Source organism: Ambystoma mexicanum, chromosome 4p (assembly GCF_040938575.1).
Source record: "Ambystoma mexicanum isolate Mex_15411 chromosome 4p, UKY_AmexF1_1, whole genome shotgun sequence".
In the NCBI taxonomy this organism is placed as follows: domain Eukaryota; kingdom Metazoa; phylum Chordata; class Amphibia; order Caudata; family Ambystomatidae; genus Ambystoma; species Ambystoma mexicanum.
Window position 1 is genome coordinate 704488396 of NC_090927.1, and position 21095 is coordinate 704509490.

A 21095-nucleotide genomic window follows, 5' to 3' on the forward strand; every position below is an offset into this window, starting at 1 on the left:
GATGCAGCCCCGGTCGGGCGTCGGGGTGTCGCAGCCAGGTGACCGCAACGGCTGGGCTGAAGGTAGCTGGGCTCTGCCTGCTTCGTTGTGTTGCTGCCACTGGGGAGCCATGATTACACTCATGCGGCGCCCACCTTGGTAAAAGCATTATTGGCACGTACATGAGCTGCAGCTAGCTGGCTACCCTCAGGGTAGCACAGAGGGTTCTGTGAATAGGTTTTGGCGGTTACACGAGTGTGGAAGCACTCAAGGCACCATTTATTCTGATTTGTCAGGGGCACTGTATGGAGCTCTCTAATGGACTGCCATCTTGGATGGCTCTCTAGCGCCCTCTCAGCTTGTGCTTTCTAAAGGTGACTCCTCTTGAGTTGCTACGATTTCTCTTTTGAATACCGACTATTTGAGAATTCTTTTCTAAGAAGAGCATCAGAACGTTGGCTTTGTGCATTGACTTTGGCTGTCCTGGCTTCCTAAAGGCCTCTTTCTGAACCTATTGGCTTTGGCAGCGCTTGCTCCCTTACAGGTTTTAATTGTTGAACACTTTAATACTGGGATAATAGACTGCCTGCATCCCTCTGGTAAAATCTAACTATCACTTCTGTTCTGATAAATCCGTAACCTTTCCTTCATTGACAAACTCAATATTGCAAAGGTGATACTACATCAATGCTATACTGACCTCAATGACCTCCAGGTGCTGGAGAATGTGTAACATCTGAATGAATTACTCACCTGCGTTATTGTTCACTTTTTTTATTGAATCCTAGCTGAGAATGCATGTTACACCTATAGAATGCTTTAAATATCTTTGTGTATAAACAAATATTTATTTAATAATAAGCAAATATTATATAAACTTTAAGTGTGCAAGTGTTTAATTGGATACTTGTATTTACTGGTTTCATTGCACAGCTCTACAGCAAACATTACCCCTCTTAAGATAAGCCTGGCTGCTCAGTCACACTACCAACTTGTGTAGTACAGGCCTATTTTAAAAGGTGAGTTACCTATTACCAAGAGATAAGTCTTGTGTAGTCCCACACCAGTTGGACTGCACCAATTCTTACCTAACACTGGTAGCAGGCGGTGGGATTGGTGTAGAGCGGTTGCAGCGACTACTGGTTGTACTTGTGCCCAAGTAAACCATCCACAAAGCTAGCTCCACCAAACAGAAAAGTAATCTTGTAACTGAAAATAATGCCATGAATGTATCATTTTAATTAACAGTCCCTTACTGCACTTGAAATGAAACAATTGAAAGATATATGTAGGACAAAGGGACTGAGTTTAAAGGGTAGAAAAATGAGTTGATTGAAAAGGTGTTACATCACCAAAACCCTTGGAGTAGGCCCATAACCTCTACTCCGAACGATGATATGGAAATTGATGAAACTGATAGTTTAGAGCTTAGCGCCAATATGCCAAATGGGTCAGAAGGTGAGGAGGACCCTCAAGGATGCAGCAAGTAACCCCTTCAGCCTGCTCCTGTAATTCAACAGTCTCCTATCATGACCCCTGTGGGTCACAATCTAAGCCAAGAATATCATGAAATGAGACTGGAACTAGAATTCAAGAAACATGCAGTACAATCTAAAGACAAAGACAGAAGGCTCAGAGAGAGGGGAAATACAGCACGAGTACGATATGAAAAAGATGCCCATTGATTCCGCTTCCTTCACAGGGATAGGGAGCCAATGTAGTGATATGTTCTCTGGGCGAGAGGACAAGGAGCAGTCTGGCTGCTGAGTTTTGGATTCATTGGAGTTTCCTCAACTGGCATGCAGGGACGCTGAGAAAGAGGGAGTTGGCTTAGTCCAAGCAGGAGAGGACGATGGCCAGTATTGCAGAGACTTCGAGGATAGGTGAGTTAGGGAAAGATTTGCTTTAGGATGCATAAGTGGAAGTGGCAGGCTTTGGAAACAGTTGATGTTTGGAGAGGGATGGGTCCGAGTCCATGGTGCATGCAAGATTTTTGACAGAGTTGGAGGCGGCAGGTGGGGCTCCCAGGGCTTGTGGCTATTGTAAAGGTTGGGGAATCGGAGCAGTTTTCCTGCATATTAGGATTTCTGATTTGTCTGGGTTGTGGATTAGGTGGTTGGTCATCATCCATAAATCGATATCCAAGAGGCAAGAGGTGAGGTCAGGAATTGGGGAGGCTGGAGTCTTGGGAATTTTGAAAATTATCTGGTAGCCATCTGCGTAACTGTAGCAGGTAAGGTTGCGAGCGCAGATGAGAGCCGGCAGTGGGCTTAGGTAGATATTGGTTGTATACTGCACAGGCAGTTCATTTAGTAATGAAGCAGGTGTTGGAGATTGGGTGTTAGTTTGATGGGGAAGAGTGTGTCGAGGCTGGGTTTAATGAGTAGCGGTTTGAGATTTTAGGTTTTGAAGGCCTCTGGGAAGGTGCTAGATGAGAAGGATTTATTGATGGAGTGGGCCATGCTGCCTGCAGAATGTGCAGAATAGTGGGTCAAGGGTGTGCCCTGCAATATGGGTCAGGTGGAAAACCAGTTAAGTCGAGAGCTTCCAGATTGTCGGTGAGGGAGCGTGTCAAGGGGTTAGCATCAAACCATATGTTGAAATCTCCTAGCAAAGTGATCACTGGATCAGCGTGGTTGAGAGGGAGTCGCAGAGAGTCGGCGAAATTTCAGCCATAGCCGGGTGGCCTATATAGAAGAAAACTGGGTGGCAGAAGTGCTGAGGTGGAACATGGTAAGAATAAATTATATTTTTAGTACCGCAAGGAAGATGTGGGGAAGCATGGCAGGGAGAGGAGTGAAAACGACACCCTGCCAATCTCCGAGCGACAGCAACGAGATGTTCACACAAATTTCTATTTGGGGTGTGAAGTTAACGATGCAAATACTTACAACGAGCCTCTTTTCTGCGCACAGTGATAGACTCTTCAGAATTCAGATTTGGCAAGGCTATGTAAGTTAATTAGACACAGATTTAACTTTAGCACAGCAATGGAAAACACCCAGATTTAAGTTTGGCGCAGCAAGGAAAGACACCTAAAAAACATTACATTTTAAGTACACTGAATACCAGTTACGTAATTAGGCTAGGTATACGGTATTGGGTAGTAGAAGTGGTGGGGTTTTACCAGAGTACAGTAATGGCTGTACTCCCTGCCCACAACACACTTGTCTTTATCAGTCACTGTAGGTGATATGCATCAGGCGTCCCTGGCAAACATGAAGAGAAGCCACCCTTTGCATCTGGTCCTTCGCCAGTTGCCCGGGCAAGGCTGCCCTGGGGCCCTTGGTTAGGAGAGCTTCCTGGACTGGATGCCCAATCAGGGAATGGATGGGCAGAATCAGAGGGCAGGGGAAATGACCAGGAAGTTTGCACGGTAGGGTGAAAAAGGAGCATAGAGTGCGCAGTTTGCAAAAATAACAATTAGATACCAAGAAGGGCTTTGGTGCCTTGATAGGCCCAGAGCTCAAAGGCAGCTCTTACCGTGCAGGTGGAACGCAGGCGACAATGGAACTATGGGGGTTATGATAATGGTTAGGAAGCAAGTACAGTTCGCAGTATCCTCAGTGACACAGTTAGATTTATACTGGTGAAGGGTTCCCTAGGGGAGGTGATGCTGGGTCTGCTCTGTGTATATGCCACATTGCCTCCATAAATGGAACTGCTATGTGAGCTCCATGAATTATTTGTACAACACCAGGAAAATCACTGGGTGGTGGGGGCGATTTTAATGACGTTATGGATAGGGGTCAGGACCGTTATCAGATTCCAAAGGGTGGCAGGGGGAACCACACGAAACTTAGTGACTTTGCGAAGGCCAAAGGGTTAGTGGACACATGGCACATGCTACACCCCGGAGAGAAAGGCTATTCGTTTCATTCAGGGCACACCTCTCACTTACCAAACTATTTTTTTGCGACAGGTCCAGTTACCTACAGAGTGAATCTTGTGCAAATCCTACCAAGGGGCATAACGGATCACTCTCCAGTATTGATGGTAATGGGGGAGGGTCAGAGAAGTAATGAGTTCTCATGGAGGCTAAAAGAGCTTTATCTGTTTTTTCCGGAGATACTAGACCAATTGGGGGACAGAACTGGAGTATTTCACAGGAAATACCGCTTCAGGGGGTAGTGCCACGACCCTGTGGGAAGGATATAAAGCAGTGCTGAGAGGGGAGGCAATCATGACTTTGGTAGAACAGACTAGCACAGATGGCGTCTACTGAATTCGAATGGTTGATTTTGAAATAGGGATTTATAGCGGACCGTTCCCTGAATAATCAACGGTCCCTCATCCAGATGAGGGACTCCTACCGTACGCTGGCCACAGACACGGCAAGACAGGCCGATATGACCTAGAGAGCAAGGGTATATGAAGTTGGGGTCAAGGCAGGTAAGCTATTGGCATGGCTAGAAAAGCGGAACAGCCATCTAGTCACGTTTGTAGTGTGGCTATGGAAGAGGGAGTTGAAAGGAAGGTCTCGTAAGATTTGCAACATCTTTGCATATTACTAGCAGAAGCTCTATACAGTCCCGACGGGACACCAAAGGTGACCTATGATGATCTGCTTGGGTAAATCCCCCCTACCGCACTTGACAGCGCGGCAGGTTGAAACCTTGGAGCCAGCATTCTCCGGAGAAGAGATAGGTGGTGATAGATTGCTGGAATTGGGTAAGGCGCCATGGCCAAACGGATTCCCAACAGAGTTCTGGAAAGAATCGCCAAGGAGGTTACATAGCCCATGCTGTCAATGTTTCAAGAGTGCAGAGAGACCATACACTTCCCCCCCGGACCTCTGCCAAGCAACAGTAATTGTCATTCCTACAAATGGCAAGCCCTCGAACGAGTGTGCATTGTATCACCCACTATCGCTCCTCAACATAGAGTCTAAGGTTATGGCCAAGGTGTTTGCCACAAGGCTGAATGATCTACCAACCACGATCCATCTGGATAAAAATGGGTTCTTGCTTCACAGGGTGACTCATATGAACATCAGGAGGCTCCAGGTGGCTCTGGACAGGGCCGATGTCATCTTGGGTCTACTACCCATAGTCGCAATTGATTTTGAAAAGTCTTACCACTCCGGCTATTGGTCCTTTGTTTGGATAGTGATAGAAAGGATGGGATTTGGGACAGTTCCTACAATGGGTTAAAAAACTGTATGCAGATCCCAAGGCGAGGTTCCTGGTTTATGGCAAAAGGTCTAAACCCCTTGTTCCAATGAGGCGCACACAGGGCTGTACCCTCTCGCCAGCACTGTTTGTGCTGGCAACTGAGTCGTTAGTAGTGTGGTTAAGGGTCGACCCCCCCTTAGGGGGGGTGGTCATTGGGGCATGAGGAGTGGGTGTCACTATACAGCGATGGCGTGCTGCTGTATGTGGGAGGGCCCTCATCGATCAGTGACCAGAATGGCAGAAATCTTGCAGATTTATGGACCATAAAGTGGCTAGAGGGTTAATTGGACCAAATCCATTTGGTTTCCAGTGCAGGGGAGGCTCACAAACGATATCTGACAATTGTCAGTTTCGGGCAGCGATAGGATCGTTCCAATATTTGGGGGTGGTGGGGGGGGGGGGGGGGGGGCAACTATGAATATTGCCGGCAGAATCCACAAAATTAAATCAGACGCCCATAACGAACCGCCTTATGGATTCCAACTTTTGGTCAAGGTTGCCGATCTCATTAATGGGGAGAGCGGCAATGTTCAAGATGATGTCATTCCCCAGGTTCCTGTATGTGCTCCAGGACACTTCTGCCCAGGATCCCAGAGAGGACGTTTCGGCAGATGAAAGGGCTCTATGGAAACTGCTGGAGAGAGGCTCCTCCTAGGATCACTTTCAAATATGTATACAGGTCGGTATGGCGGAGGGGTGAGGGGGTTGGGCTTCTATCATTGGGCTTCCCAGCTGGCACTAGCAAACGAATGGCTGAAAGGAGACCCGCAAAGCAAACAAACAGGGAACCTGTTCAATATGCGATTAACCTCTTAAATCACTTATAACACACAAGGGCACAAACAATTTTAAGGATAAGACTAAATCTAAGACAATTTTGTAAACCTGTCACTGCCCCCAAGGTAAGACCTAGACGTTCCCTGGGAACCCCCGGTAAGCATAGGAAGTGGGGTTGCGCCACCTGTGTAACAGGGATAGAGGGAGAAATCGATCCCTTTGCTAAGCTCAATCTTGTTCTCTAAGCCAACTTCTAAATTAGTGTAGGGTTATTCAAACATACAATTTAAGTGCAAAACACAATGTATAATGTCACAGGACTCATCCATCTAGCATTAAAGAGGGGATTTTTGCTTTATTGAACCCACCCTTAAGTGTGCGTCAATGTGGTTTGTCTTCAAACCTATTCATATACTTTTAAGTATGTAAGTAGTCACACAGGACAATTCTGATAAAAAACAAAACCCAAAAAATGACAAGTAGTAAAAAGTGTTATCCCTAGAACGTAGTTCAGAAAGCATATACACATCATAGGTCAACCAGTTTGTGACATATAGATCGTCACTTTCTTCAGGACCATCAACAGCAAAACTATTATTTGTCTCGGAATCAATCTCCTGTCTTCAGTGGTAGCAATCAGGCGGCAACTAGGCAACCTGTGAAGGGCCAAAGACAGTTTTCAGTCTTTCCAACTTATTTTAAAGTGCTTTTGATATTATTAAAGCCTTCAAACGGTGCCTCGCCGTCTGTTCTGTCCGCACTGTTCAAACGGATGGCAGCATGGAGACTCGATCTGGCCATGTTATCAGGGTAGAACCTGACGGACTGTGTGGCGGGTACACGCTACAGGGGTTATATTTATTTTTGCATTTGAGAATGTGTGCCGAGCCCGGAGGCATCAGGGCGCTGGTTACAGCAAGCCTTTTAAGATGGATTCAGTAAGGTACAGTTCTTATGTCAAAGGTAGGAAGCTTGCAGAAAACAAAAGGGTATTCAATTGTTTACGGAAAAGCCAGTCCGACTGTTCAGCTCTTATATGGAAGACTGGAGACAAAGCGGTTGCATCACATTTCACAGCAGAGGGTACATGTATATAGGAGGGTACACAAAAGCAGTTGGATGTAGTGGGATGGCGACTAGGATGGCCCCATTGTGGCGCAACAGAGACATAGCAGAACTACCCTTTGTGAAATGCTGGCATGAGAAGAATATCAGAGTAGTGGAGGATGTTTTAGAGGCCGAACGAATACAGCCATTTCAGGAGCTGCAACAGACATTTAATTTGGAAGGACCTGACTATTACTACATCCAACCCATACACGCCCTATGGACACAATTCTGGGGGTAGTTTCCAATGACCAGACTAGACGCCGGTAGAGGCCAACATCCACAGACCTCACCAGGAAGTCGATCTCCACCCTCTACCAAATACTAACTACACCACACACACACACACACACACACACCAGTTGGTAAACCTTGGACAGAGATGGAACAACAATATAGGGGCCTTGGAAGCAGAAGAGAGGCAGGATGCCGTGACGGCTTAAAGGGAAATAGCCACCCAAGCTCGCTACCAACTTATACAACTAAAAATACTATATTGGGTATATTACAATTGGTAACTACTTTTCAAATGGGGTCGAATAACAGATCCCTACTGCCTGCAATGCTATACAGGGGTCAGATCATTCTACCACATGATCTGGGAGTGTTAAAAAATCCACCGATTTTGGACCAGGGTGCTGCAGAGAGTCTGGAGTTGTTTCTCAACCAATAGTGGCTGACCGAAACTGCTCCTGTTGGGAATCTGGGTGGCGGATGGTGTGCTAACTCTGTTCCTAAAAGATATTTGTGGCCAACACCATGATAGTGGCAAAGCAAAACATAGCCATGTTATGGGGGGCAAGGGATGCTGCCAAAGCGTCTTGTTGGGTGCTGGACATGGATAATTGTGCGGCACTTTAAGAGCAAATTTACTGATTCCGGGTTTGCCTGCACAAATTGGGGAAAATCTGCATGGGGAATGAGGAAATTATGAGGTATGGGAGAGGGGAACTGGGGGCTCTCTGGACCATAAATGTAACACAGCATGTATTACAGTCGCCTCTCGTAGATGTACTGATGCTATATCCACTGTGTAGTGATGGTTGTATAATAGCGGTTTGTTATTGGAAAACAAATAAAAAGGAGTTATAAAAAAGAAACCGGTACCTTTGACAATATGAACACATGGTGTTCAAAGTGTAGTATTTCCTCTGAAGTGTAACAAATGTGGGCAAATGTTCTGTGCCCTACTCTGGTGAGGAAGGCACAGTTAGGCCTGCTTTGAGCACACTGTTGGCTCATCCTCATTATGGCAGTTTAAATGCCTTACCCCACCGAGAAAACGGTGCAAAGACTCTTGCCGCATGGTGTGAAAGCGGTTCCTAATTTATGCAAAAGAGTGTGGTTCCTCCCTCACGAAGCATCTTCAAGAACAGTAAACATCTTTTAAGAATGGTCTACTAGCTCAGTTTTGAAGTCATGTGCCCCAGCTGTTCTCAGTCTTGAGAAAAAGGGAGATCCTAGAAATATGCAAGTTCGTTGTGTACAGGCATGCACAGAACATTTTTAAAGTGACATACACACACACACACACGCACACACTTGAACGTAAGGAATTATTGCAAGAGGATGCCAATATCCAGACCCAATGGTTTAGGAGATGGAGATGGGAACGACAGGATTGTAAGACCGACATGGAAAATCATTTCAGTTTTTAACCTCTTCAAGTGAGTCAATGAGAAGGATAATCCAGTCAAGGTTTAAACAAGAGGTTGGCCTGTACTCGAGAAAGTATTCTAAATACACAAATCCAAATAAGAACTACTACAAACACAGTCAATTACTTACTGTCAAAGATGTTTTATCACCATTTAGCTGGCTATCATCTCGTGATTTCACATACCGACGATGGTTTTGATAGAAGTTGGACAGGCCATAGTACATAAACACATTACTCTAAACAGGGAGTAAAAGAAAAAAAAAGACATTGTTGGCAGATGTCACATTGTCCTTAAACATTCACTCTGTGCTGTTAAATAATATTAATGTACACAATGGAAGTAGCAACATTGTCGGGTACAGGTTTCTTAGAAATTGGAATACAAGACATTGCAGAAAGACATACTGCAGTAATACATATTACTTCTGCTCAGCCACAATCTCATTCAATTTAAAAACTTACGCTATTTGTTGAAAAGGACAATGCATGATACTTATGTCATCATAGAAGTTCATTTTACTCACTGTAGTAACCACAAATACTGTAATATTTCAGCCATATGACTAGTACATCCACAAACAGTTACTGGAGTAATTGTCCATGCACTGCTAATACAGATGGTAAACTAATCTTGGAAAGAGTGGTGGCTCAAACCCACAGGCTTCACCCACTGCCATCTGACCTGGCCCCCCTGTCAAGCTAGCATTAATCTACTCCCATTTTCTCTGTCCTTAGTTTAAACTATCACCTAGAAAGAGAAAAAGGGAAAGGGTAGGATATGACCCTGCCCCCCAACCCCCACACACACAGGATGAAGAACACTGGATTTACTACACTGATAGGTTAAACCTAACTACTCTTACAGCCTACCCACTTCAGGCCTAGGGCTGTGGTGATCTAAAAGCATTGGGGAGGGAAATATTAAAGTACAATTACAGTTTAGCCAAACATATTTTCATCATGGCCTGACCGAGAGTCTACTCAAACAGCATCTGTGGTATGTCAGCAAAAAGCACATGAACTTCCCTACTCAACTTCCTTAAAGATGGAATTGGTGGATACATGCCTATGAGAACCAACAAAAGCTTTTTTACATTATTAGTGCGCACATGAATTCCATAAGGGGGTGCAGAGAACATTATTTAAATACCGCAAAATAAGTGAAATGGGTGCCCTGCCTGAAGGAATGGTTTAGAAAACTGTACATTTTAATAATCACATTGGGTCAGTAATATTGAAAAAACGCATAAGGATTTCAGGGACACTTTATAGGGAGGCGTTTTTGTTGTCGCTGCCTCCCGTCAAACATTTGAAACAAAAATAGTTCCTAATGGTGTATTTTAAAGCTCATAAAACAAGTAACAGACTATCAACTAGATTAAAAAAAAAAGTTGGAATGTTAGTCTAAAAGTACAGCATTAAAAAAAAAAAAAGAAAAAAGAAAACACCTTTAACAAAACAAGCAGACACGTTAAACTTGACAAATTCCATTCCTGAATCAGTTCAATTGCATTAATCAATACCATTACATGCCCTAGTGCGTGAGCCAACTCAATTATCAGGTAAGTAATGCCCCCATGGTCAACCCTCGTCCAATCAGCCACCACTTTACTGCCCCTCTTCCCTCTCATTTACACGCTAGAGGTAGTCTAGGATGGGGCCCCAAATGTCTTTATGCCAGCTTATCATAACCAGCACCACATACCCCTCCTCCCTCTCAATAACATAGGTTAATTTGTTTAGCCATTCATTGCATGTAGGAGCCATTTTAGATGTCCAATATTTCAATATACATTTCTTCGCTCCAACACATCCAATGTTAAACAGTCTACGCACAAGTATGGATACCTTTCCAATGTCAACCAGAAGACATATGGGCGGCGAGATCACCGGGGAATGCCCACCTTATAGTGTAGCACTCCTGCCACCTCCTAGAACTACCTCATCTTCGAAACACAGAACATATGGAATGAGTCCACCTACGCCCCCTGCATTTCAAACATTCATCTAAGGTCCGATGCAAGCCGCACCAGTGTATAATACAATCTATTAAGTACTTTAAATTGTATAAGTCGAAATCGCCCATTAAGAGAGACTTCTCTCATTAACAGGTAATATTTCTGCCATTATACCTCCTGTATCTCCATTTCAGATTGTGTTCCCACTTACAGCACGCCATATTTGTAGAAGGCTGGTCAGCCTGAACCAGTCTGTACAACGTAGAGATCAACCTTCCAGTGCCTCCACCCAACAACAGTGCCTCTATACAACCCTGGGATACCGGCGTTTGTGCAAACGACAACCATCTGCATCTGACAGCTGACCGCATCCAAAAGGTATTGAAGAGTTTTAATGGGTGCATTATCCAATTTCTCCACAAACTCCTCCAATATCACGCATATTCCCCAAGGATATAGATCCCTCAAGACCATCTGTTTATCGCCATTCCAGGACATTTGTAGATCAGGGTCATTTGTAGGGGAGAGACCAGGGAAGCTCCACAAGGGGATCCCACCACTATACGGAGCACTAACTCCCAACCTTTTAAACAATCTGGACCATGCGTTGACGGTTGCGCAAACCAGGTTCAAAGTGCAGGAGTCTGTACGTGAGTTGCTAAGGATAACAGCCTTGATGTTCCGGGTCTCTGATATTTAACAGGGTGTCATCCATATACAATGACACAATCTGTGGGGCCCCCTGTATACAAATACTCTTGTCCATAGCGCTTCCCCAGCAACCATCTATTGTGAGGGCAAACAAAGGGAACAGGGTACATCCCTGTCTCGTCCCCCGACTTAACTGAAAAGCATGCAACAGTGTCCCATTCGTGCAAACCTAACGTGCAACCCTTAGCCGTTAGTGCAGCATGTATTAGTCTCACACACCTTATGAAATAGTTTCCGAACTTAAAATGGCATAGCACCACAAAGAGGAATTTCCATGAGATAGAATGAAACGCTTTCGTGCGTCCAACGACACTGCAGCACCTGAGCTTGTGGGTTAATTTATGATATCATGCAGAAGAGCCGCCTGAGATTTAAAAAGGGGTAGTGCGCTCAAAAATGTTATTGTTTAAAAAGATTGGGCATAATATTTACAATTCCTACGTAAACATTTTGGGAAATCAGCCCCAAAGTTTTCACTAGGAGGCATCCATTTTGTAGATTTCAGCAGCCTCTGTGTTAATGTTAAGCTCTGTTCTAGCGGCACTAATCAAGCAAAAGCCCCTACTGGGAGTTTTTGCCCATTACTGCAGGAGAGCGGAGTATGCCTTTATTGAGGCGAGATGCCTCCAGCACATAACATTTTAAAAAGGAAAGCCAAGGCAATTATGGAGACTCCGCTGCATGCGGCAATCCTATATTAATGAACTCTGAGAACCAGAGTTCATCAATATAAGACTGAAAGGAAATAGGGGTGGGGCAGCACTCACCCAGACGGAGCAGAGGAAGAAGCCTCCAGCTGCAGCCTGCCAGTATTCGCTTTTCTCCGGCAGCAGGCGGCTTTTGCTTGATTAGAGCACCAAGAGCAGCTTAACATTGACAAAGGAGGCTGCTGAAATCTACAAAATGGATGCCTCCAGGGGAATAACAATCCAGACTTTGAGGCCGATTTCCCAAACATTTTACATAGGAACTTTAAAAAATATTTATATATTTTTCATTATGCCCAATCTTTTTAAACAATACATTTTTTTTTTTTAAACTTCTGTTTATTAGGTTTACAATACATCAGTTCCACATAGGCTGAAACAAACAAAAAAGCACTCCATTCAAATGAAAACACGAACAAACCAATTAAACCAAACAATACATTTAATGCGGTCGACCGGCTGAGAACAAACCCAGATTGGTCCACATGTACCAATATTTGCATGTATGGAAGCAGGCACGTGGTGAATATTTTCGCAAACACTTTAACATCTGCATTTATTAGTGACAACCACCTATACAAACCTAATTCATACGGAGGCCTGCCCAATTTCACCAATACTGTAATAATGGCTTCCGAAAGTGATGGTGGTAGCCTCCCAAATTCCAGCAATTCCTCCCACAATTTAAGTAGCCCAGGCACCAGAGTCTGCATGAATTCCTTATATAGTTCAATTCCAAAGCTATCTGACCCAGGGGCCTTGCGGGCCTCCTCTGTCAGGTATGGAAGATCCATATCCCCTATATACCTGTAAAAATAAGGATTTGCTAATCACCTTCAGATATTGCTCATGAAAAGTAAATAATATTCATAGTGCTGGATTCATTTGTCATGAAGGGTTTAATTCATAATGTTGCCCTCAACATGTGTTTCACCAAGTTAATTGGCTCATCAGGAGGGTTTCTAGCAAGAAATTACTTTCAATTTCATTGATCAAATGCATACAGGCCTTTTATTTAGATGTTCTAGTTATTTGAAAAATATTTTCAGTTGATGCTATGCATCAGTATTGCCCCTTTTGTTTATCTCGAGACTAGTTTGGATTCAAGATTGTCATGTTGCATATTTCCATAGTGGTTTCCCTTGTGCTATGCTTTAGCAAGTAACGGTTCTTAGAAAGTCTTACAATTGAGACTTCAGTGTTTGTAGCGATCGTCCTTTTTTCGATCGCTACAACGCTGAAGTCTCAAACCTGATGAGTTTTTGTTCAAGCCACAGATACCTATGGACAAAGAGGGGGGACAGACTATTCCCCTAGAGTTAAATGCAGCCATAGGGTGAGGGGAGCAATTTTACGACAAGCAAGACAGTACCCAATGTCTCGAGAGGCAGACAAGGGTATTTTTAAGACTATCAGCCCTGACGGAACAAGGTAGTTTAGTGACCTCAGAGTCACTGTGTAATACTGCGGTGTACCCTTTGAAGAAATTGAAGGGGAGGGCGTTGTGGAGATTTATTCAAGATAGGAGACCGATTAACCAGATTGCAGAGGCAGAGTTTCCTTTAGTTCCTAATCCGGCGACAATACTATGTAGTATCCAGCAGAAGCACGATATTTCATGTGATGGACTTGAAAAATGCATTTCCTGTTGCATAAGGACTCCCAAGACCTTACGTGTTTACGTTTCGTCAAACTAAGCTGAAGAGCACTCGGTTGCCCCAAGGGTACTGTGAGTCTCCATCGATCTTTAATATGGTCCTGCAAATGGACCTAAGCAACATTGATTTGCAAAGTGTTGTGCTGCAGTACGTAGACGATATTTTGGTTTGCAGCACATCAGAAGATGAGTGCAGGCAAGATTCGATTCAGGTAATAACTATTGTAGCAGACAAGGGATATGAAGTGGACAAGGAAAAGGAAAAGTTGCAATATTGTCAAGAAGAGGTATTGTACACAGGTCAGTTGATCTCACATGAGGGGAAGAGAGTCACACCTGAAAGAGCTGAGGCGATTATGAAAACAGCAAAACCACACACGATAAATAAATGTAGCAGTTTTGGGGATTATGCAACTATGTTAGAGCATGGGTATTGGATAATAGTTCATACACAATACCCCTTTTGCAGGCTCTGAAGAGAGCACAAGTGAACAAAGAAAGTATAGAATGGACTGAGGAAATGGGGGAAGGGTTTGAAGAAAGCAATTTGTACAGCTTCAGTTTTAGAATTCCCAATTCTGATGAGGAATTATTTTTGTTCTCACATACGAATGGGAAAGTTATGACAGCGGTGCTTACACAGAGAACTACATTGGGGTATAAGCCCCTGGCATATAACAGAGGGATTTTAGATCCAGTTAGGAGAGGGCACTTTCCTTGTGAACAGTCGCTGTCAGCAGCCGCATTCCCAATAGTGAAGTCTACTAGTATTGCAATGGGGTGTTCTATGACATTGTTGAGCATGTTTTGTTTGCCATTTTGGAGACGCCTAAGGGTACGTTGACATCCCAGAGACCTTCCGCATACGAATCCCGCAATCAAAATAGTCAGGTTTAAAATAGTGAACCATGCCACATTTGTAGCTGAGCTTGTGGCAGAGGGTGAGCATGTGCATGATTGCGCCAACTACGAAGAGTTCTATGACAATATCCCAATGGTAAAGTAAAATGGGTTAGCAGGGGGGGAGATTCTCTTTGACTGGTCTTCAAAAATGTATCAAACTGATGGGGAAAGGCATTCAGGTTCAGCTGTGGTAACGTACAGAGCTAATGGGGAAATTGAAGTGGTGTCACAATACGTGTCCGATTCTTCAGCCCCACTACCCTCTTCAGACTCCTCACCTGTGGTGTATTGTGCTGGCTCTCTGTACTGGCGAGTGGTTGTTGAGACAAGCCTTCCTCGATGGGAAGCCACAGCGGCCACCTGTGAGCTGTGGCCCGTGTGGCCCCTTCACCGAAACAGGCGAAAAATAGGGGAAAAAGCTGCAGGCGTAAAAAAAACCTTTTCCAGATTGAGGTCCTGTTGGTGTGGTATCCGTAGAGATGGCAGTATGGTAAGTATCAGCAGAGTATTCAAATCCGGTAACAAGAACTTCCAAACGGTACAAAAGAGGAGCTGTCTGTAGATGGAAGCAGCAGGAATCCACCACAGAACTAAAGAAGTCAAAGCTCGACCAATGAACTCTTACGAAGCGAAGGAAAGCAGTGAAACAACGAAATAAACAAGGGAAAAAAAGGAAAGAGAGGGAGGAAGTATGGGAAGGGCTGGCACACACAAAACGAGTGGCAGACCAGAAAAGACAAAAAAGTAAGAAGGAATAAACAGAATAGGGAGAGGGCTGGGCAAGGCCCCAAGAGAAGAGAAGGTAAGCAAGTACAAAACTGTGCAAAACGGAGAAAAGAGCTGTAGCAACTAAGGAGCAAGCGGAGAGTGTATCCCAGACATTGCAACGTGCCGGTAGCTGCGAAGACCGGAAATAAGTACTTCCCAGCTAGCCGCGGTAGCAACTGAAACAACGTGAAAAAGACTAGACCGTCACCTAGGATGAAGAATAACATACCGGAACATTAATGGCTGCCCCAACGAAACTGCCACCACTTCTTCCAAGCGCCCGTGCACATGACAAGTGGTAGCAAGTGCAAAACTACCGTCTCACTTTTCAGCGCAAGCAGCAGAATTGGTGGCGCTTATTGTCGCGCTCCAGAAATATGCAGGGCAGGAAGTGACAGTATACAGTGACTCCGCCTATGTGACATCATCTGTGCACACAGGGCTAGCATGTTGGAAAAGGAGGGGCTACCTCTGAGCAGACGGCACTCCAGTACAACATGCAACATTATTGAACAGGCTTATCAAGGCAGTACAACACCCAGTATAGCCATTGCAATAGTAAAATGCGCAGCACAACTAAGTGAACTGACTTTCTCTCTCGCAGGAACGAAGCCGCAGATGAAGAGGCCAAAAGGGTTGCATATTCACCAAATATTTCAAGTTTTGATACTATAGCTGTAAAGGAAAAAGTAGTCACAATTATGATTGTAAATGAAGGGTTTAATCATTTACCAAGAACACAGTTGGAGGTTCAAGGCAGTACACCACAGAAAAGGAAGAATTGTGGAAGCGGAGGGGGTGTGCTTTGTCCCCCTCTGAAGCACTGTGGCGACAAGACAGCACTGGAAAGCCGTTGATGCCTGTAACCTTGTTAAGGCGATCGCTTGAACAGCTGCACTACCCTGCGCATGTAACTAGGGAAAGCCTTGTAGCAGCTATTGCAGAGGACGGGTTCATACCGAACCTGTTTGAACATGTTGCATTTTATGTAATAAATGACATTGTATGTCAAAGGTTTACCGCTGGCCATAAACTGAGAACGATCACAGGACTAACTATGTTAATATGCGGCAAGTATGTAATGGATACATGTGTAGGATAGTGGTGGTGTGTCCTTTTTCTAGTTGCATTGAAGCAGGTCCTTGTACACACCCTGATGCCAATGGTGCAGCGAAGTTATTAGTCTGAGAAGTTTTTCTCAGATGGGGAGTATGTGAGGTGCTGAGATCCAACAATGGGCATCATTTTGTTAATGAAGTATTTGAACAGATTAGTACATTGCTTAGTATAAAACACAAGTTTTCTTCTGCTTATCACCTGCAAACGAACGGGATATGTGAGAGACTCAACCTTCTCCTTAAAGAGAGAGTTGCAAAATTAACATTAAAGAAGGGATGGCTGCACTGCCTGCCCCTTGCATTATATGCATTAAGGAATCAGCTGGGTCGGACCACCACCTTACACCCCACGAGTTAGTGACAAGAAGGCGAATGAGAACACCCTTGTCTCCTCCATCGAGGAGCAGACGCGATGCCAAGAAGACTGCAGAAATGTTAGGAAATGAGTTACGTGCTTATTTGACATGTATGACCGCTAGTATCTCTGTCATTTGTGTCATATACCTATATAGAATCTGGATGTTCCACAACGTGTTTTAGAAAACTAGCAGTAGAAGAAAACAGCGGACGACGATGCAAGATTCGAGAAAGGTTGTCTGGCCCAGTGTCAAGGGTTAGGACAGCCAAGAAACTGGTTATATATTCGAGAAGATCCAATAAATGTGAGAAGCGAGACAAGCTCCTGTTGAGGTGTAATGGAAAAACACTAGCAGTGCCAGGTTTTATTCATTTAATAGTGTTAATTGCGAAGAAGGAGCTCAAAACACTGTCTCCTGTCACATGATCAAGACTTTGGGCAAGCTACTCCGAGACCTGAAGATAAGACCATGCTCACACACTTCTATTCTCAAGCGCAGTGATACTTTGCAAGGCTGAGTTCAGAGACTAATTCGAATGGCAGACCGTAGTAGTGAGGATGCACGTTGGGCTAATTGGGTGGGAAGACATGGTCAAGTCCATCCCTCCGGCACCATGGTGTACCGGCTTGCGTGCTGCTAGCGAGTGGAATATTCCACAAGGGTACAAGCGTGCCAACCAATCAGAGGGCCACATAGTAAAGAGACCTATAGCTTGAAAGCCAATGAAACGGTGTGTATGTCATGACAGCAAAGATGACTTGCACTAGGGGTGGGCTTAACTGTCCACATGACCTTAGAGATCCAATCACGATCCTATCCCGCATAGAAAGTATACCTAGATGTTCCCCTTAAGCCTATAACAAACCCAAGTAGGTTTTCTTATTTTGACACGTAGCACAACGTCACCTATGAGGTTTTACTATATAAATGTAATTTTGAATGAAATGTATTGAGAGAGCTCTTGAGAGAGATTTGAGCGAACGTCCGTTGTACTCCCAGTTTGATACTTGTTAATAAAACAGCTAAAGATTTGCCAACTTCATGAGTCGGTCTTATTATTGGTGTAAGAGTAAAATCTGCATCCTCATCCATCCCAGAGAGTCCTACCTCGCATAAAGGGCTTCTGGGTTCAAGTACTTCTTAAACGGGACAAAGACAGGATTGACATTTGGTACGATCATCCTATATCGTAGCTCAATTGAGAAAACAAAATACTTGCTAATGTTCTGGTCCCAACATGTTTTCAGCCAAGGGAGGTTCACCAAGGCCAACCTCGTGTGATTTTTCAATGTCTTCATTGTTCGACGAGTGGCTCACAGACATTGGCAGGTTAGACATTAAAAAAAGGTATTATGATTCGCTCAAATGGTCTCGCGTGCTCGGGCTTGTGCAGGATGGTTTTTACACTAACTGCTTTGTTGCCAATCCATTTTTACTTGGAGAGAGCAGACAGAGCTGCCCCTTTTAATGAATCTTATCGGATATAAAAATAGCACCCTGACCAGCGTTCTCTGGGAAGCTCACACACAGAAAGGTTAACTCTTTTACAACCAGAGAGGCTGGAACATCACTATATACAAACAAGCTGCTGGTATATGTTAGACACCCAATTATTAACCTAGCCCTTGCCCATCCAAAACAATTTTGGCCTATTTTTTGGGCTAAATGTTGAGAAATGAGAGCTATTACCACTGAATGAGGGCACACAGGAGATGTGGTTTTTAAGTGGTTGCAAGATAAGATCAGATACATATGCATCTCCACAGCCACAATCTTCAAGGCCTTAGATGAAGCCAATTTTGTCCTTGCTCTCTGTGACTCTGCAAAGCAAGTTGAGCAAACTATCGCACCAAACATATCAAGAAAACTCAAGCTAGGTTTGCATGAACATGTATGATTTGTATGCTAACGCCAAGTGTATCTCAAATAATAGATTCGAGGTGGTAAGAGTGTTTGCAATAATATATGCAATGTTGTAGTACAGGCAGAGAGGAAAAAGAACAAGGAAATTGACAAGAAAGCACACTGTTCAGTCATGTGCTCACTGAAAGGTTCTCAAACTATAGAATTGTGATGAAATGGCATTATGGCTTCTCCATGAAGTCATGGCACTATGGGAATTTGAATTTGACAAAGATAGTGGGAATATGCAGGTCTAGATCAAACACCTCAGATGAATTAAAGAAACCCTGTTAAAAAATAGAAAATGTGATAACAGCAGCGGGAGCCTGTCCAAGAAGTAAACGCAATGAGCACACATGTTACACTCAGCATGGTTGTGTCAAGATGTGAATGATTGTTGGCACTCTCACAAAAAGCTTTTCTGAAAAAGTGGACTCTGCACGTTAGCTCACCTGCAATGCCTGGAGTGTTCACAGAATTGTATTGCTCGCCACCAGCATCATAGTTGTGGCATGGGCAAAAACCCAGAAACAAACAGCATGACTTGGATCCATAGACCTGCAACTGCTTGTCTGGCCTGTTTGCAGCTGTCCTGGGTCAACAAATGTCAAGGATCTCGTAGGAAGCCTTTGCCGACAAACTCTTACATTGAGATGTTCTAGTCAGATTTTGCACGATGCTTGCATAACTCCTATCCCTACAGATGAGGTATAGGTCTAACTAGATTATGTACTACCTTCTTCTGCCGTACCCCAGACCACCCAGCTAGTGAAATGCAAACTAATTATGGATATCTGAATGGTATCAGGTAATATTATCCCCATATATATATGGTCGCCATAAATAATACCGCCGGGAAAAGGTTGTGGCGATATTATTTACGGTGACCATATATATGGGGACAGGGGCAAAAAAGAAATATTAAAAAATAAAAAAAATTGGAGGTTGCCGCGGTAGTGTCCCCCACATGTTCCATGCAATAATGTCACCACAAAAAACGGCCATTTTTCGGCGAGATTTTTGTGTCGACATTATTACATGGAACCATCTGAATGTGTTATATTAATTTCCTGCTGTCGTTGCCATTGCTATATATGTTATATACAATAATCAAGAAAAGGAAATGAAAAAAGGTTCAGTAAATGGGTGGGGGGAAAAACGTATTTTCAGACACATCTGTGAACCATGTAGCTTGTTCGCGTGGACCACTTATACGCTCCCACCCCCCAGCACCCTCCTCCACGCTGCTGGCTATCCATGTACCAGGGAAACATCACTACTGGGGACCTGCATACTCAATTAAGTCCTCAAATCATTGTGACTTGTTTCCAGCTTGTCTGGCAGTCACCTAGTACAGATGCAAAGAGGACACCAGAGTTTTGGGCAAGGTTTCCCCTAAAGACATTTGAAGTGGGCAAAAGGTGCAGTTAACATTGTAAAACACTCTTTCATAAATACATTAGTTGCAAAGGTCAAACACAATTAACAATACTGAAAAAACATGGAAGGGTAAAAAGAGAAGGATTTTGGTTACAAGATGTGGGTTGTGATGACCCACCCACACGTATCGCATACCTCAAATGGCTGATCCAGGGTGAAGTTGATGGTGCAGTTGCAAGTGACATTCCATGGTACATTTAGACATTTGTTGCAGGGACTGGAAGGGTCAATTCCGGTATAGTCAATCTGCAATGTAGAGACAGTGGCAGGTTAATAACCCTCAAATCAAAAAGGAACAAATAAATGCTTCGTGTGTGGTTGCAGGATGAGATGAAACTATAATGGGATCAGTGCATGGTATCACTCCCTCCGCGCCTGCCCTCCCTCACTCGCTCCCTCACCTTGCAAATGGACTCCACAGCATGTTCTTGAAAATAAAACCTGGCTCGCATGTATGTGCTACTTTACAGATAACATGCCTACATCAGTTTTGCAATGAAAAAGGATTCCAACCTTGCAGCAAGAAACATCAAAAACCTAAAATGTATCATCTTGCTTCTAGACGAGATCCTTCCCAGCAACGATGTAACAGACGGATTATCATACGAATGGGGTGGCGGAGGCAAATGTTTTAGTTTGGTTGTGCGAGTGAGACACAGGCTGTCTGAACGTAGAGGTTTGCGGGATGCATGATCATGGGTATTAACACTCAACCTAGCCGAGAAGCCAACCATGCACAGGTCTCTGCTCAGCACTGAATCCATATAACACCTTTTGGCTCTTACATCGGGTAACACACAATTCTGTAACAAAACATGAAATATATATATATATATATATATATATATATATATATATATATATATATATATATA

General features: G+C 44.0%; 1 protein-coding gene across 1 annotated transcript in view; it reads right to left on the minus strand.

The window, feature by feature from the left end:
• The window catches only part of TMEM30A (transmembrane protein 30A), a 284456-nt gene that overhangs the window by 217461 nt on the left and 45900 nt on the right, over positions 1 to 21095 (minus strand). The window contains exons 2-3 of the mRNA XM_069606265.1: positions 20356 to 20466; positions 8826 to 8933 (exon numbers count right to left, since the gene is read on the minus strand). Of these exons, the coding sequence (XP_069462366.1) occupies positions 8826 to 8933; positions 20356 to 20466 (219 nt within the window). The remainder of the gene's footprint in view (positions 1 to 8825; positions 8934 to 20355; positions 20467 to 21095) is intronic.